General features: G+C 44.4%; 1 protein-coding gene across 1 annotated transcript in view; it reads right to left on the bottom strand.

Annotated features, from left to right (window-relative positions):
- LOC124671580 overlaps positions 1 to 19,394 on the bottom strand; it is a 21,724-nt gene extending 2,330 nt beyond the window's left edge. The window contains exons 1-13 of the mRNA XM_047207938.1: positions 19,099 to 19,394; positions 17,504 to 17,566; positions 17,307 to 17,423; positions 16,807 to 17,059; positions 16,503 to 16,661; positions 16,271 to 16,422; positions 15,945 to 16,134; positions 12,331 to 12,441; positions 11,842 to 12,180; positions 11,322 to 11,419; positions 10,620 to 11,112; positions 10,451 to 10,549; positions 10,090 to 10,380 (exon numbers count right to left, since the gene is read on the bottom strand). Coding sequence (XP_047063894.1) covers positions 10,090 to 10,380; positions 10,451 to 10,549; positions 10,620 to 11,112; positions 11,322 to 11,419; positions 11,842 to 12,180; positions 12,331 to 12,441; positions 15,945 to 16,134; positions 16,271 to 16,422; positions 16,503 to 16,661; positions 16,807 to 17,059; positions 17,307 to 17,423; positions 17,504 to 17,566; positions 19,099 to 19,394 — 2,661 coding nt within the window. The remainder of the gene's footprint in view (positions 1 to 10,089; positions 10,381 to 10,450; positions 10,550 to 10,619; positions 11,113 to 11,321; positions 11,420 to 11,841; positions 12,181 to 12,330; positions 12,442 to 15,944; positions 16,135 to 16,270; positions 16,423 to 16,502; positions 16,662 to 16,806; positions 17,060 to 17,306; positions 17,424 to 17,503; positions 17,567 to 19,098) is intronic.
- Between the last annotated feature and the right edge of the window lie 216 nt (positions 19,395 to 19,610).

A 19,610-nucleotide genomic window follows, 5' to 3' on the forward strand; every position in this document is an offset into this window, starting at 1 on the left:
TACTTTTATGTTGAGATAGTTCACCTATTTCTCTCCACCTCAAGAAGCAAACACTTGTGTGAGTCAGTGCATTGATTCCTACATACTTGCATATTGCACTTGTTATATCACTTTACATTGACAATATACATGAGATATACATGTTATAAGTTGAAAGCAACCGCTGAAACTTAATCTTCCTTTGTGTTGCTTCAATACCTTTACTTTGATTTATTGCTTTATGAGTTAACTCTTATGCAAGACTTATTGATGCTTGTCTTGAAAGTACTATTCATGAAAAGTCTTTGCTTTATGATTCAATTATTTACTCATGTCATTACCATTGTTTTGATCGCTGCATTCATTACATATGCTTACAATAGTATGATCAAGGTTATGATGGCATGTCACTCCAGAAATTATCTTTGTTATCGTTTACCTGCTTCGGGGAGAGCGGGAACTAAGCTTAGGGATGCTGATACGTCTCCGAGCGTATCGATAATTTCTTATGTTCCATGCCACATTATTGATGATATCTACATGTTTTATGCATACTTTATGTCGTATTTATGCATTTTCCGGCACTAACCTATTAACGAGATGCCGAAGAGCCGGTTGTTGTTTTCGCTGTTTTTGGTTTCAGAAATCCTAGTAAGGAAATATTCTCGGAATTGGACGAAATCAACGCCCAGGGGCCTATTTTGCCACGAAGCTTCCAGAAGTCCGAGGGAGAGTCGAAGTGGGGCCACGAGGTGGCGACTGATGGCGTGTATTTCACACGTTCGTTGGGAACCCCAAGAGGAAGGTATGATGCGCACAGCAGCAAGTTTTCCCTCAGAAAGAAACCAAGGTTTATCGAACCAGGAGGAGCCAAGAAGCACGTTGAAGGTTGATGGCGGCGGGATGTAGTGCGGCGCAACACCGGGATTTCGGCGCCAACGTGGAACACTGCACAACACTACCAAAGTACTTTGCCCCAACGAAGCGATGAGGTTGTCAATCTCCATAGGCTTCATTGTACAAAGGATTAACCGTATTGTGTGGAAGATGATTGTTTGCGAGAGAAAACGGTAAAACAAGTATTGCAGCAGATTTGTATTTCGGTATAAAAGAATGGACCGGGGTCCACGAGTTCACTAGAGGTGTCTCTCCCATAAGATAAAAGCATGTTGGGTGAACAAATTACAGTCGGGCAATTGACAAATAGAGAGGGCATAACAATGCACATACATGTCATGATAAGTACGAGTGAGATTTAATTGGGCATTACGACAAAGTACATAGACCGCCATCCAACTGCATCTATGCCTAAAAATTCCACCTTCGAGGTTATCATCCGAACCCCTTCCGGTATTAAGTTGCAAAGCAACGAGACAATTGCATTAAGTATGGTGCGTAATGTAATCAACAACTACATCCTCGGACATAGCACCAATGTTTTATCCCTAGTGGCAACGACACAACACAACCTTAGAACTTTGCCATCCTTGTCCCAGGTGTCAATGCAGGCATGAACCCACTATCGAGCATAAATAGTCCCTCTTGGAGTTAAGAGTAAAAACTTGGCCAGAGCCTCTATTAGTAACGGAGAGCATGCAAGATCATAAACAACACATATGTAATAACTTGATAATTAACATAACATGGTATTCTCTATCCATCGGATCCGACAAACACAACATAGAGTATTACAGATAGATGATCTTGATCATGTTAGGCAGCTCACAAGATCCAACAATGAAGCACAATGAGGAGAAGACAACCATCTAGCTACTGCTATGGACCCATAGTCCGGGGGTGAACTACTCACTCATCACTCCCGGAAGCGACCATGGCGGTGTAGAGTCCTCCGGGAGATGAATCCCCTCTCCGGCGGGGTGCCGGAGGAGATCTCCAGAATCCCCCGAGATGGGATTGGCGGCGGCGGCGTCTCTGGAAGGTTTTCCGTATCGTGGTTTTTCGCATCAGGGGTTTCGCGACGAAGGCATTAAGTAGGCGGAAGGGCGGAGTCGGGGGGCTGACGAGGGCCCCACGCCACAGGTCGGCGCGGCCAAGACCTGGGCCGTGCCGCCCTATGGTGGTGGCCCCTCGTGGCCCCACTTCGTATGCTCTTCGGTCTTCTGGAAGGTTCGTGGCAAAATAGGACCACGGGACTTGATTTCGTCCAATTCCGAGAATATTTCGTTACTAGGATTTACGAAACCAAAAACAGCGAGAAACTGACAAGCGGCACTTCGGCATCTTGTTAATAGGTTAGTTCCGAGAAAATGCACGAATATGACATAAAGTGTTCATAAAACATGTAGGTATCATCAATAATGTGGCATGGAACATAAGAAATTATCGATACGTCGGAGACGTATCAGCATCCCCAAGCTTAGTTACGCTCGTCACGAGCGAGTAAAACGATAACAAAAAGATAATTTCTGAAGTGACATGCCATCATAACCTTGATCATACTATTTGTAAACATATGTAATGAATGCAGCGATCAAAACAATGGTAATGACATGAGTAAACAAGTGAATCATAAAGCAAAGACTTTTCATGAATAGTACTTCGAGACAAGCATCAATAAGTCTTGCATAAGAGTTAACTCATAAAGCAATAAATCAAAGTAAAGGTATTGAAGCAACACAAAGGAATATTAAGTTTCAGCGGTTGCTTTCAACTTATAACATGTATATCTCATGGATAATTATCAACATAGAGTAATATAACAAGTGCAATATGCAGGTATGTAGGAATCAATGCACGGTTCACACAAGTGTTTGCTTCTTGAGGTGGAGAGAGATAGGTGAACTGACTCAACATAAAAGTAAAGAGAATGGTCCTTCAAAGAGGAAAGCATCGATTGCTATATTTGTGCTAGAGCTTTTATTTTGAAAACATGAAACAATTTTGTCAACGGTAGTAATAAAGCATATGAGTTATGAAAATTATATCTTACAAGTTGCAAGCCTCATGCATAGTATACTAATAGTGCCGCACCTTGTCCTAATTATCTTGGACTACCGGATCTTTGCAATGCACATGTTTTAACCAAGTGTCACAATGGGGTACCTCCATGCCGCCTGTACAAAGGTCTAAGGAGAAAGCTCGCATTTTGGATTTCTCGCTTTTGATTATTCTCAACTTAGACATCCATAACGGGACAACATGGACAACAGATAATGGACTCCTCTTTAATGCATAAGCATGTGACAACAATTATTATTCTCATATGATATTGAGGATATATGTCCAAAATCGAAACTTCCACCATGAATCATGGCTTTAGTTAGCGGCCCAATGTTCTTCTCTAACAATATGCATGCTCCAACCATTAAGGTGGTAGATCTCTCTTACTTCAGACAAGACGGACATGCATAGAAACTCACATGATATTCAACAAAGAATAGTTGATGGCGTCCCCAGAAGCATGGTTATCGCACAACAAGAACCTTAATAAGAGATAAAGTGCATAAGTACATATTCAATACCACAATAGTTTTTAAGCTATTTGTCCCATGAGCTATATATTGCAAAGGTGAATGATGGAATTTTAAAGGTAGCACTCAAGCAATTTACTTTGGAATGGCGGAGAAATACCATGTAGTAGGTAGATATGGTGGACACAAATGGCATAGTGGTTGGCTCAAGGATTTTGGATGCATGAGAAGTATTCCCTCTCGATACAAGGTTTAGGCTAGCAAGGTTATTTGAAACAAACACAAGGATGAACGGTACAGCAAAACTCACATAAAAGACATATTGTAAACACTATAAGACTCTACACCGTCTTCCTTGTTGTTCAAAACTCAATACTAGATATTATCTAGACTCTAGAGAAACCAAATATGCAAACCAAATTAGCAAGCTCTAAGTGTTTCTTCATTAATGGGTGCAAAGTATATGATGCAAGAGCTTAAACATGAGCACAACAATTGCCAAGTATCAAATTATTCAAGACATTTTAGAGTTACTACATGTAGTATTTTCCAATTCCAACCATATAACAATTTAACGAAGAAGAAACTTCGCCATGAATACTATGAGTAGAGCCTAAGGACATACTTGTCCATATGCTACAGAGGAGCGTGTCTCTCTCGCATAAAGTGAATGCTAGGATCCATTTTATTCAAACAAGACAAAAACAAAAACAAACCAACGCTCCAAGCAAAGTGCATAAGATGCGGCCGAATAAAAATATAGTTTCAGGGGAGGAACCTGATAATGTTGTCGATGAAGAAGGGGATGCCTTGGGCATCCCCAAGCTTAGACGCTTGAGTCTTCTTAGAATATGCAGGGGTGAACCACCGGGGCATCCCCAAGCTTAGAGCTTTCACTCTCCTTGATCATATTGCATCATACTCCTCTCTTGATCCTTGAAAACTTCCTCCACACCAAACTCGAAACAACTCATTAGAGGGTTAGTTCATAATAAAAATTCACATGTTCAGAGGTGACACATTCATTTTTAACACTTCTGGACATTGCATAAAGCTACTGGACATTAATGGATCAAAGAAATTCATCCAACACAGCAAAAGAGGCAATGCGAAACAAAAGGCAGAATCTGTCAAAACAGAACAGTCCGTAAAGATGGATTTTATTAGGCCACCAGACTTGCTCAAATGAACAAATTGAATGAAAGTTGCGTACATATCTGAGGATCACTCACGTAAATTGGCATAATTTTCTGAGATACCTACAGGGAGATAGACCCAGATTCGTGACAGCAAAGAAATCTGGAACTGCGCAGTAATCCAAATCTAGTACTTACTTTACTATCAAAGACTTTACTTGGCACAAAAAACATAAAACTAAGATAAGGAGAGGTTGCTACAGTAGTAAACAACTTCCAAGACTCAAATATAAAACAAAAATACTGTAGTAAAAACATGGGTTGTCTCCCATAAGCGCTTTTCTTTAACGCCTTTCAGCTAGGCGCAGAAAGTGTATATCAAGTGTTATCAAAGGGTGGTGCATTGACATCATAAGCTCCCCCATTTGCAGTGGTACTAGGGGCTTTGTAAATTTTGGGCCTATAATAATATTTCTTTGGTTTAGGCACTTTAGAGGCATACATAAACTTTTGCTCCTTTCCCACATAAGCTTTCTCTCTAAGCTGTAAAGATGAAAAGGTTGAACCCAAGGTTCCCATAGCTTTTTCAAGTTCGCCAATCCTATTAATTTGATTATCATGGTCAACACAAGTTCCTAGGACACTAATTCTTTCATCAATTCCTCCTAAGGATTTATCAAGTTTATCAGTTTTAACAAGTAACATCTCCAACTTAGTTTCAACACTAAATTTTTTCTCTATGGTTTCCAATTTTTTCATAACATCCTCAAGGGAGGTTTCAATTTTAATTTCATTAACAGGTGGTGTTCCAAATAAACTCTCAATAATGCAACTAGCTTCTAAAGCGGGAGCACCTAGGAAGTTACCCAACGCGAGACAATCAAGAACATATCTATTCCAGCTAGAGATACCAACATAAAAATACCTGAGTAGGATAGTGGTGGAGTGTTTCTTAGTGCACCTATTATGGGCATCACTAATTCTATACCAAGCATCTTTTAAACCTTCTCCCCCTTGTTGCTTAAACGAATGAACTTCAACTTCAGGATTACTCATTTTAGCAGTAGTAAATAAAGCAAGCTAGATAAAGTAAATGCAAGTAAACTAATTTTTTTGTGTTTTTGATATAGCAAACAAGAAAGTAAATAAAGTAAAACTAGCAACTAATTTTTTTGTGTTTTGATATAAGTGCAGCAAACAAAGTAGTAAATAAAATAAAGCAAGACAAAAACAAAGTAAAGAGATTGAGAAGTGGAGACTCCCCTTGCAGCGTGTCTTGATCTCCCCGGCAACGGCGCTAGAAAATGTGCTTGATGGCGTGTATTTCACACGTTAGTTGGGAACCCCAAGAGGAAGGTATGATGCGCACAGCAGCAAGTTTTCCCTCAGAAAGAAACCAAGGTTTATCGAACCAGGAGGAGCCAAGAAGCACGTTGAAGGTTGATGGCGGCGGGATGTAGTGCGGCGCAACACCGGGGATTCCGGCGCCAACGTGGAACCCGCACAACACAACCAAAGTACTTTGCCCCAACGAAACAGTGAGGTTGTCAATCTCACCGGCTTGCTGTTACAAAGGTTTAACCGTATTGTGTGGAAGATGATTGTTTGCGAGAGAAAACGAGTAAAACAAGTATTGCGACAGATTTGTATTTCGAGTATTAAAGAATGGACCGGGGTCCACAGTTCACTAGAGGTGTCTCTCCCATAAGATAAAAGCATGTTGGGTGAACAAATTACGGTCGGGCAATTGACAAATAGAGAGGGCATAACAATGCACATACATGTCATGATAAGTACGAGTGAGATTTAATTGGGCATTACGACAAAGTACATAGACCGCCATCCAAGCTGCATCTATGCCTAAAAAGTCCACCTTCGAGGTTATCATCCGAACCCCTTCCGGTATTAAGTTGCAAAGCAACGAGACAATTGCATTAAGTATGGTGCGTAATGTAATCAACAACTACATCCTCGGACATAGCGCCAATGTTTTATCCCTAGTGGCAACGACACAACACAACCTTAGAACTTTCATCACATTGTCCCGAGTGTCAATGCAGGCATGAACCCACTATCGAGCATAAATACTCCCTCTTGGAGTTAAGAGTAAAAACTTGGCCAGAGCCTCTACTAGTAACGGAGAGCATGCGAGATCATAAACAACACATATGTAATAACTTGATAATTAACATAACATGGTATTCTCTATCCATCGGATCCCGACAAACACAACATAGAGTATTACGGATAGATGATCTTGATCATGTTAGGCAGCTCACAAGATCCAACAATGAAGCACAATGAGGAGAAGACAACCATCTAGCTACTGCTATGGACCCATAGTCCAGGGGTGAACTACTCACTCATCACTGCGGAGGCGACCATGGCGGTGTAGAGTCCTCCGGGAGATGAATTCCCTCTCCGGCAGGGTGCAGGAGGAGATCTCCAGAATCCCCCGAGATGGGATTGGCGGCGGCGGCGTCTCTGGAAGGTTTTCCGTATCGTGGTTTTTCGCATCAGGGGTTTCGCGATGGAGGCATTAAGTAGGCGGAAGGGCGGAGTCGGAGGGCTGACGAGGGCCCCACGCCACAGGTCGGCGCGGCCAAGACCTGGGCCGCGCCGCCCTATGGTGGTGGCCCCTCGTGGCCCCACTTCGTATGCTCTTCGGTCTTCTGGATGGTTCGTGGCAAAATAGGACCACGGGACTTGATTTCGTCCAATTCCGAGAATATTTCGTTACTAGGATTTCTGAAACCAAAAACGGCAGAAAACGACAGCGGCACTTCGGCATCTTGTTAATAGGTTAGTTCCAGAAAATGCACGAATATGACATAAAGTGTGCATAAAACATGTAGGTATCATCAATAATGTGGCATGGAACATAAGAAATTATCGATACGTCGGAGACGTATCAGCGACACACCAGGGCGGCGCGGCCCAAGCCCTGGCCGCGCCGGCCTGTTGTGTGGGCCCCTCGTGACGACCCTTTACCTGCCCTTCCGCCTACATATAGTCTTCGTCGCGAAACCCCCAGTACCGAGAGCCACGATACGGAAAACCTTCCAGAGGCGCCGCCGCCGCCAATCCCATCTCGGGGGATTCGAGGAGATCGCCTCCGGCACCACTGCTCGAGAGGGGAATCATCTCCTGGAGGACTCTTCACCGCCATGGTCGCCTCCGGAGTGATGAGTGAGTAGTTCATCCCAGGACTATGGGTCCATAGCAGTACCTAGATGGTCGTCTTCTCCTTATGTGCTTCATTGTCGGATCTTGTGAGCTGCCTAACATGATCAAGATCATCTATCTATAATGCTATATGTTGTGTTTGTCGGGATCCGATGGATAGAGAATACTATGTTATATTGATTATCAATCTATTACCTATGTGTTGTTTATGATCTTGCATGCTCTCCATTATTAGTAGAGGCTCTGGCCAAGTTTTTACTCTTAACTCCAAGAGGGAGTATTTATGCTCGATAGTGGGTTCATGCCTCCATTAAATCTGGGACGATGGAAGAAAGTTCTAAGGTTGTGGATGTGTTGTTGCCACTAGGGATAAAACATTGATGCTATGTCCGAGGATGTAGTTATTGATTACATTACGCACCATACTTAATGCAATTGTCTCGTTGTTTGCAACTTAATACTGGAAGGGGTTCGGATGATAACCTGAAGGTGGACTTTTTAGGCATAGATGCATGCTGGATAGTGGTCAATGTACTTTGTCGTAATGCCCAATTAAATCTCACAATACTCAGCATATCATGTATGTGCATGGTCATGCCCTCTCTATTTGTCAATTGCCCGACTGTAATTTGTTCACCCAACATGCTATTTATCTTATGGGAGAGACACCTCTAGTGAACTGTGGACCCCGGTCCATTCTTTTACATTGAATACAATCTACGCAATACTTGTTCTCACTGTTTTACGCAAACAATCATCATCCACACTATACATCTAATCATTTGTTACGGCAAGCCGGTGAGATTGACAACCTCACTGTTTCGTTGGGGCAAAGTACTTTGGTTGTGTTGTGCGAGTTCCACGTTGGCGCGAAATCTCTGGTGTTGCGCCGCACTACATCCCGCCGCCATCAACCTTCAACGTGCTTCTTGGCTCCTACTGGTTCGATAAACCTTGGTTTCTTCGCGAGGGAAACTTGCTGCTGTACGCATCACACCTTCCACTTGGGGTTCCCAACGGGCGTGTGCTTTATGCGTCATCAAGCTAAATTTCTGGCGCCGTTGCCGGGGAACTGAAGAAACTACACCACAAAGATTTCTAACTCCCACGTCAACTACACGCCAGCACCTGCCCGTATGCAAAGGGAGTATGAGGAATACCTATGGCGCGAGAAGAAGAGGAATGAGAAGCTCCAGGCCGAAAGGGACCGGATATGGAGGAAAAATTCCAGAGGAACATGCAACTTGCTCAACTAGCAAGGGAGAGGGACAATAGGATACACCTAGAGGAGGTGGCTAAGGAGGCTGAGCGCATAAGGGAGGAAAGAGCTCAAGCGGAAGCTTCAAAGACAGAGGAGCGCCACCATTTCTTCGACTCGGTGGTTCAGTTGGCTCGTGAAATAAGGGAGAAGGAAGACCTAGCTGAAGAATCTAGGAAGAAGAAGGCGAAGGGGGAGGGAGCTTTCGCCACACAGGGATGTCCGTTTGGCTAGGTTCATGTTGTCGAACCTTGATGTTGTATGAACCTTGATCTTGTCGAACCTTGATGTCGTCGAACCTTATTGTAATTTGAACCTTGATGTTGTCGAACCTTGATGTCGTCGAACTTTATGTGTAATCTGAACCATTATGTTGTCTGATAGATGTTGTGTGCAATGTTGTATTCAAAAATGTTGAAATATGGTAGAACTTTTCATGGTTTAGCACAAGTCAATGTGTGGCTTCGATGCCATGGGCGCCACACAACTCAACTTATCTGTCCAAAACATCCAGGGGCTCCAGACGCTTAGTCCTTAGCTGTTTTGGTGACCCTGTATGTGTGGCGCCGAAGCCATGGGCGCCACACTTCACTGTGTGGCGCCGATGCCATGGGCGCCACACAACACAACTTATATGTCCAAAACATCCAGGGGCTCTGGACGCTTAGGTCCTTAGCCGTTTTGGCTAGCCTGTTTGTGTGACGCCCACACAAACAGGGTTGCAAAAACGGCTAAGGACCTAAGCATCCGGAACCCCTGGATGTTGTGGGCATATAAGTTGAGATGTGTGGCGCACATGGCATCGGCGCCACACAGTGAAGTGTGGTGCCCATGGCATCGGCGCCACACATTGACTTGTGTACAGAAATTAGAAAATGAATTGGCATGGTTGCAAAGTGACATATTCATATCAATAGCAATTTCATACACGCATCATACACATATCTAACATCATAGCACACATCATAGCACATAGATTCGTACATTTGAAGATAGAATTCAAACAACACGTAGCAGTGACGATATGGTTCGAAATGACATAGCTAGAGTTCATCGAAGATAGAGTTCACAACACGTAGAAAATCCATCTAAGATCAACGTCCCCTTCTCGCGGGCTGCTTCCGGACGCCCACCCGTGGCGTCTGCGGCGGTTTCTCTTCTTCTCCTGCTCCTCCTCCTCTGAAGATGACGGCTCGTTGTTCCTCATCCTCCTCATAGCTGATCTCCACGGTGGCTCCTCATCGGACTCAAGCACAGGCTTCTTTCCTCGGTTCACATAATCGTTCGGAGTGTAACGGTTCGGAGCCTTGCCCCTAGGCTTCAACTTGTAAGCAGACCTTTTGAAATGCGGATCCTCCTGAGCTTGAGTCAGATTGTCATCGTCAGGAATCTTGCCAAACATGAAAAAATCGTCAGGACATGATGTAGCACATGTTTCACGGCGACAAAATAGTCCATACCTCTGCACCGCGACGTTCTTCTTCAGAAGATGATGTATTAATTTCACCGTCACAGCAACCAAGCAAGTTGCCTAAGCGCCGCAACTTCAGTGAAGTGCGCTGTGGCATGAAATTCAGAGTTAGAAATTCACCAAATGCAATTGCTAGAGTTCAAAGTTGGTAACCATACCATAACGAAATTTTGGAGGGATGAGCTTGCATTTTCATCTTGAAGGCTTTGATCCCAAACAACCTCGCACTCGTCAACAGTCTTTTGGATCTCGGTCTGCTTTGACAACCATATTGTAAACAATTTGAGCGAGCACATGCCAATATGAATGATGAACGGGATAATGAGAGAATACATTGCCACAAAGTTCATAGAGAAAGCAATAGAAGTCCCCCTCTCTCCTCGAACATGCCTGTCGTATTGGCTTTGCGCAACCTCGTCGAACATGATGGGTTGTTCCAACAGTTCTTCCTCGTATGCATGGTTCACTAACTCGATACGTGTGCTCCTATGAAACCAATGGAGATAGTTGTTGAAAGCTTCTGCGTCGTATGGCTTCAGCACGACATGTCCGGCATTCCGTACTGCGTCCAAAAAATGCGCGAACGCTGTCACGTGATTTCTGTGATGGTCAGGCCAATTCGTGATCTTCCTCTGCCACTGCCTATCAAGCCTGCAAGACATTGGATCATATTTTTGTACAGTCAATTGAATAGAACAATGAATAAAAATATGCTTCCATCGCTTCAATCAACAAGTTACCTATGGAGCGCGCAGTCCGTGTCTTGCCATTGAGGTGGGCACGTTTGATACAACCCAAACTGTCTCATCGCTCTGTGCGGCTGGTGGTATTCAACAAGCCACATGCATATGAGTGGGCACCGCATACGCCAGAAATTTGCCTCCTCCGTGCACTTGGGGTTGAGGTCACGCATCGTCGAGCCTATATGGTCAAATTCACCATATAGCTCCCAATCCACCTGTAGCATACAAATATTTCAGAATTTACAACATGGTGGTAGAATTTATAAAAAAAGGTAGCAAAAAAGTGATGGCTTCAGAAAGGTTACCTCCTCAGCGGTAAGAGTGTCAAACTTCTCAGTGTACTACTTGTACATGACCATTGGATCGTTCGTCATCTCCGAGACATGGTCCCAAATGTATGCCCAAGTGGGCTCCCGATCAAGGTTCTCGTAATGAGCCCACCACCTCTTGTTGAATCTCTCGGGCCGCCCAACTGGTAGGTGATCCCAGCTCCACACGGAAAGTAGGAGCAAGCATTCACCAATACCGCCGCAGCCAATCCTGCGAAAACCTTCGTCCAACCGCGTACATATGAAATTTGGTTAGTACTTTGTCTAGCATACTACTATACAAGAATTAGCCAACTTCCCATCATTACCTGATGGTACAGGTACGCAAATGCCGCTGTTCCCCAACTCCACTTGTGCTCCAACTTCGTCAGCGCCTTGAGCCAACACCAATGGGCCAACTTTCCACCACTATCAGCAAAGAGAGTCCTCGAAATGACATACCACAAGTACACTCGTGTGTATGTCTTGACAGTGTCACAGTTGGCCCCTTGCGGGCACGTACCAAAGTGAGTCCCGATCCATGCGTAAGGTGCGCTGGCGGGAGTTCTATCCTTTTTATCTTCTGGCTCCGGAGGAGCCAGGCCAATAAGCCCCTCCATCTGCTTGCGCCACCCATCAGAAGTTTTGTTCATACACAGTGCCTCGTCCTGAATAGGAAGACTAAGGATCATGGAAACATCCTGAATAGGAGGGGTCATCTCGCCGGCCCTCAAGTGGAAGGTGTGCGTCTCCGGCCTCCACCGGTCGACAAGGGCGGTGAGTGCCGCGGCATTCATGTTCGTTGGCCCCCGGCTGACAAGCGTGATGAAGGGGAGAAGACCGATAGGCTTGATGAACTCCATGTACCGCTCGTCATACGGCATGTCCTTGATGCTACCGTGGTAACGAATCTTCAAGGGCTCAAGAACCTACGAGCACATCCATACACACAATATTATGCCATATCCAATGGAATAAAACAAGAGATGTTAACAAAAATAAATATTAGTACCTTGCCCTTTTCCGTCTTATGAAAAGTCCGGTGATCCTTGTCATACTGATGATCTATGAGCCACACCATCCTACATTTTTTCACAAATACAAACAATAAGAACTAACATATTTGTGGCCATACATGTTCTAAATTTTGGTTCCGCTAACAAATATAAGCCACACATACATGACAATATATCTAGGGTTCCAAGAAATCGAGGGTGTCAACACACACATACATACATATACATACATACATACATACAAAAGAATATGGATACATACATATCTAGGGTTCCTACACATACCCATTCATTGAAATTTGATGTCTAAGGTTCTAACAAATCTAGGATTTCAACACATAGATACATGAGAATATGGATTTCAACACATACATGAGCACATGGATTCAAGTTCTAAGATTTTTATATCTAGGGTTTCATGTCTAAATCGAATTAAATCTTAGCAAATTATGGATGAAACGAAGGGGAGCGAGGGAGAATACCTTTAGGAATGGATTGGGAACGAAATGGCCGGCCAGATCTGAAGCAAAACAAGGGATTTAGGTGGGGGAGAGAGGAACCGCCGGGTCGGAGGAGAAGCAGAGAAGAAACAGAGAGGAGAAGAAGGACCAGATCGGGTTGGCGCGGGCGCGGGCGCCACACATAAGTGGATGTGTGGCGCCCTTCCCATCGGGCGCCACACTTTCAATGTGTGACGCCCATGCGAACGGCGCCACACATCCTACCACGTCGGCTGGTCAACGGCGCGTAGCGTCGACCGCGTCACGTCGGCATGGATGTGTGGCGCCGCTCGCATGGGCGCCACACAGACAAGTGTGGCGCCGATGGCAAGGGCGCCACACAAAAGGGTTAGTCGATGAAATAGTTTGGCCAAGAAATCAGTCTGTGCTTTTCTTTCATAAAAGGATTATTTTTGTTAAAATCGCTACTCGGGCAGATGTTGTTGATGTTCAGACTTCAGGGAGGCTAACGTAGCCGGACTCTCCGACGGTGGGGATTACTGTCAGAGATAACGTTGGCATGATGTTTGTGCTGAAGCTATACCCTAGGACATTAGCACTTGACCTAGAGTAATCAGTGACATGAAGGCTGGAGCAAACAGTTCTTCATTGCACTTAGTTTTCTACGGCATGGCATCTTTTTTGGATGGGAATGATCGCATTTAGGTCAGTGCGTTGTGCTCGTCTGGTTGCAACCAGGACCGCAAAGAGAAAGGCCTTGACATATAACACGTAGTGGCCTAGCTAGAGTACTAGACTAGACTTGTAGACCGGTAATCCGTAGCCCGGGAAGCTCGCAGCGCCACCTAAACCATTTCCATATGGGCTGAGTTTTCTAGTACAACGCATTAACAAGTGTAAATTTTTTATTTTTTCTTTCTAAATGTAATTGTAAAAATTATACTGAATGAAAAAAAAATCATTTGACAGAAACTGTTATGGATGTCACAGTAAATGATCATATAATAAAAAACAAATGTCCATCTATTTTACAAATCAATTCTTATATATGAAGACAAATGTTAATAAAAAACTTATTTTTCTACACTAAAGAAAATGTTCATGTGTTAAATAATAAATGGTCTTCAATTTTTTTTAAGTTAGTTCAGATGTATATTTTCGGTCTTCAACAGTTTCTTTCCCTAAGTCATGGTGGAACATTGAGATGCAAAATGTAAGTCACACGTGATGTGTAAAGCTAAAAACACAAGCACATGTATATTTTTGTGAATTAAAAAGTAGCGTGTGAAGGGTGATCCCTTTTATACACACAAGAAACGACAGTTGATTCATGCATGCTGATCATGTTAATTGAAAGGTAATAATTATGTTAGTGAGCAACAAATATATGAGAATATGGAGACTAATCTTTGTTCACAGCTATTCAGGGAAGTATTGGGAGAACTGAATGGGAGATTTCATGCATCACGTATTGAAAGTATTTCATCCCGGTTTTGTTCACGGCAAACATAGAAAGAGAGTGATCTTATGATCGGTGTCCACACATAAGTCACTTAGAGCATGTCTAGCAGGCCCCTCATATTTCTGCCCCGTATCCCGCCGCTTTTTCGCCCCGTATCAAAAAGTTGCTAACGGAAGAGCCATTCCGTCTAGCAGACCCCGTATTTCGCCCCGTATTTTCAAAAATAAAAACCCCGGGAAGTTCAATTTCATTGATCATACTACGGATCATACATACGGATCAACGATTCTACATCCAGAATGCGCGATCCTACTCGGGGAGGTCGACTAGGTACGAGTCCGCCTCCGCCTCCGCCTCCTTCGCGGCGGCGATGGCCGCCGCCACCTCTTCCTCCTCCGCCCTCTTCCTCTTGGCGTCGTCTTTGAGGAACTGTCGTAGCTCCTTCAACAAGTCGGGGGCCTCCTCCTCATCGCCGGCGAGCGGAGCTCCTCCAGCGCCGGTGCTCCCGGCTGCTCCAAGCCTCCTTCGCCCAGCGGCGGCGCTCCCGGTCCGGCGCGCCACTCGTCGAACTTGGGCCCGCTCATCGGCTTCATGGGCGGATCCTCGTTGTACCGGCGCCCGCCCGCCGCGAAGTCAACGAGCTTCGGCGGGACGTACGCGGCGCCGGCGTACCTGCGGAGCCAAACGCCGGCTCCCGGCGGCGGATCTCTTGCATTGGCGCCGCCACGCATCCTCCACGTTGTCCGGCGAGCGGGATCGCTTCGATCCGCTCGCCGCCGAGGCGGCATCTTGCGGCGGCGGGCGTCCATGCCGGATGCTGGGGTGGAATGCGGCGCGGGGAGCGACTAATTGCTCGCCGGGGCAGGGAGGAGGAGGCGGCGGCGCACGGCGGAGCTAGGGTTGCGAGTGAGGGGTTAACCCCTCACTCGCACCTGCGCCCACTATAAGTACGGGGCGACGGGGCCGATTTCCTGGGCCCCGTATTCCGCCGAAACGGGCCGGCCCGGATACGGGGCCTGCTAGACGCCCAAACTCGCTCCGGCCCCGTGTCCCGCCGGAATTTTACGGGGTGGGCGGGTTATACGGGCCTGTTAGACATGCTCTTAGTGTCCTTCATCTTTAGCAGGGTTCAGTGTCACACAATATGATCACATAAAATTCATTATAAAGAAAATAATTTTCTACCGATGTCCTGAGCAGCATGGAACGTTCATGTAGGTATGTCTCTATTTTTATAGTACTATCCAGCTTACACGAAAATCGTTAATTCGGAATAATGTGCTATATGGAATATGGTACCGGGAGTAGCATGCATGGTCGATGGCCCCATACCACACATTATGTCAACAAAAGGAGTCTGTATAACGCATAAATATATGTGGAGAAACATATGGAGTGAGTATTCAATCTCAGGTACTGTGGTTAGATCTTCATACTAATATATTTCGTTTAGCGAAAGAAAGTATTTATATCTAATTAGCTCGCTCGCTGACTTCCAGGTGAATCCGCACCTCGTGCTTCCCAACCTGCAGGCTATCGACTCCATTACCCGCCGCTGCGCTGCCCTTGCTCTGGTCTCCGTTAGACGCGGCCTTCATTTGCTTGCGCTGCTCTTGTACCTCTTTCCCTTTCCCCCAGAGGAAGGCATACAGCCCTACAATGATCAGGATGGCTCCTAGCAAACTGGAACCACAGGCAGGTAACAAGATACGTCAGTAACGACACCATCAGCAGTTTGACAGATTTGCTGCAGTAAGATTATGCTGGATACGACCATCACTAGTCCGGAGATACCATAGGATAGAACATTCAATCTCACCTCCCCACGGAGAAATCTGTGCCAAGCAGCACTGAATCGAGGATCATGGTGACTATAAGTGCCAGGGAGTTGAACATGGAAGGGTAGGTGGGCCCGCGACGAGCAACAGCCCATGAGATCAAGCAAAAGGTGACTCCCGTGTTGAACACACCCTGAATGGCACGCACGTGGCCATAAAGTCTGCATGAGATTAGGTCTGATTACATGTAATTGGTACTGGTTTGTTACTAACCGAGTAGACGACGGTGAGCAGCTGTAGATCCCACTTGACCGCCCATGCCGATGGATCGTGGTTCAGTATCACCCCAATCACCATCGCCTGCACGGTCCCTGAAACGCAGGCTAGCATTGTCGAGAAGTACTTGGAGGGGAACTCCTTGGACACTCGTGCCTGAGTGAGTGCAGGTTAATTAGTTCAAATTGCTAGTTTAACGAAACTCATGGTAAGGTTCAGCTAACTATGTCATCACAATTCACAAGAGCTACTAATGCTGCATCACGAATCAATCAGGAAGCTTGATATATACTATAGCTACCTGTATGATGAACCAAAAGGCGTAGCTGAGGGAACTCCCGGCTAGGAAGAGTGTGCCAATGAGCATGTTGTGGTGGTCAGGGACGGAGGAGACCCCGCCGACCGCCTGCAGCTGCGATTTCAACAGGTGTGTAGGCCACAGATGCAGCAGTTTGCCTTTGTACAGGCTGATCACCATCGTCCCTCCCACGCAACTCACGGTGCCGACAACCTTCATCTTGCCCGGGCATGTCGCGATCTTCAGCTTTTCCAGTCTGATAAAGTTTGTGCACCAGCGTTTTCAGACTGTCAGATCAATGCAAGCAGTTGCAATTCCAACATACATGGTCTAGTGGTCATTCAGGTTAGTGGTCAGTACATATGTGTATGCTATTAGATTAGGTTCATGATAGTTCGATCTATGGATGTATCTGTTAGCTACTCGTTCCATTATGAAACAGGGTTAGGCAATGTGCAGAATAATAATACCACTATATATATGTAACTATATATGTAACATACCGGAGTATTACAGCAATGATAAAGGTGACAACGGGGATCACATTAAGGAAATTGACAGTGTAGCCAGCGTTGGTGGCGCGCAGACCGTAGTAGTGCAGTCCCATTGCTAGCACAATTCTGATATCAAATCACCACAGGAACTTAGATTTTTTTCTTAATGTACAATATCACGGTTGTGCAAAAAGTAAAGAACTGACCCAAACAAAGCGTTGACGGAGATCCAGCACCATATCTTGAGGTTCACCTTTTTCATCATCTCTCTGCACACATAGGTAGGTGTATCACAAAATTTTGTATGTCAACGGTACCTGATTGTACCAAAGATATGGTATTAAAATATATATAGATATATGTATGTTTGGTTCGAGCAAGTTTCATCTAAAGTGTATATTTTGATGAATTTGTGCTGAGACACGACATTACGTCATCATATTCACAGAGCAGTGATCAGTCAATCGTCACCCTGGAAGTAAGGATGAAATGGAATGTGACTGATGCCCAACAAGAAAGCTCTATCTAATGCATACTATTTCCTGTATGCGCGATCAAGAGCAATGTTTTCTTTCCGAATTGGTATACAGTTATACATCAACAACAAGGCCGATTGATACATCAGCCATACATATATAGCAGACAAAACACTGATTCCCATGTTTGTCTACCACATGTCTTACTAAAACCGAGACAGGGCTGAAATCGCATGACACCTATGGACGTACTTGACAAACTTGCTCATTTTTTTGTTCTTTATCAAATTATAAGTGCCATGATTCTGTGTTGATACATATGAAACATTCCTTTTCTATTTGATGACACATGTGGATATATGAACTTTATTTCTATTAATTATCCTTAGAAAGTAAGGAACAGTTCTGCCAATTTGATTAGAAGAACAAAACAAGTACGTAGTGTTCACACTTCCACTGTTACAATTCTAAAAGAGTAATTTAAATATATACATAAATTATAGTATAAGTTTTACTTATTGCCAGCTGTGTTTTGAACGTATTCAAATGCCTAGGTTTGGCCGTCAGTTCGATGTTTTCTTTACTATTTGACCTTAAGTATGTTTAGAACCTCCACCGGTGACATAAAACCTGAGAGAAAAATTGTTGTTTAAACTTCCAGGCAACTAGATGATATTATACTGGATTAGCACGTAACGATATAAAATTACTAAAAAAAATCACCATTTTTTGTGTAACATTTGAGCAAATTAATGGTGGCGCACTTCTCAATTTGATTTGACATTACTAACTTATTTTCTAATAAAAATTATAGTAAGTAAGTTTGGTACCATCAATCTAGAAATTTATAAATATTGATATGTATACTTCCAAATCGGTTGTGTTCACAACATCTCCTAATTGATGCTACCACGCCATGGATTTTAATCGGGTGGTGGCTGGTGATAGAAAAGAAAGAAATGTACTGTAGGGCCATAGAAAAGGAAAAAAAAGTAGTAATTGAAATTTGATGATCCTGCACAAAATACAAAACAATAATAAGTTCAGGCAAGAGGTTACAACATCATTTTGCTAAAACTGAGCAGAGATTTACAGCTGAACATCATCAGGCCTTGTGCTATGTGTGCAACTTGAGTCAACTCAAATGCATATAACTCTCATGCCAATTTTAAGTCAAGTAAACGTAAACCTAATAAATATACAGAGTAGAATACATCCCACGTCATTTGAATACAATAATTATGGAAGTCAAACTACACAGACCAAAAAATGTACGGCAAAAACAGAGGAAGTACGTAGCTAAGGTAGTGGACCATAGTATGTACCTCTCGAAGTAGAAGGCGAAGGGGGCCACGCTAATGGAGCCAATGAGATTGCGGTAGGCGAGGAGGACGAAAGGCGCCATGCCGATGTTGAAGGCGACCTTGGACAGGAGAAGGGCCCCTATGGTGAAGGCCTGAACCAGCACCATGCTCGCAGCGAGCAGCAGCCCCTCCGCCATCAACGGCTTTTTCTTCTTCTCCGCACCGGTGACATCCACCGACATGTTGATGTTCTCCCGCAGCTTGATCAATCGATCGAACACTATGCTGAAGTTGTACGCGGCAGCAAGTGAGCACATTGGTCGCTGATCGATGCTAAATGATATGTATATCGAATTGATTGTAGTAATACTAGCTATAGCTAGCTGGACAGATAGGGCTACATATATATACATGGCGAACAACTTGGGTGCTTGGTTTGTACGACATGTTTGGTGTCACATCTCAATGCAAAAAAAAAAACAAACAAACATAGAAGCAGGGAAGAAATGCTGGCTTGACGTGCTGATGTTTGC

The sequence above is a fragment of the Lolium rigidum genome, chromosome 7 (assembly GCF_022539505.1).
Source record: "Lolium rigidum isolate FL_2022 chromosome 7, APGP_CSIRO_Lrig_0.1, whole genome shotgun sequence".
Lineage (NCBI taxonomy): Eukaryota > Viridiplantae > Streptophyta > Magnoliopsida > Poales > Poaceae > Lolium > Lolium rigidum.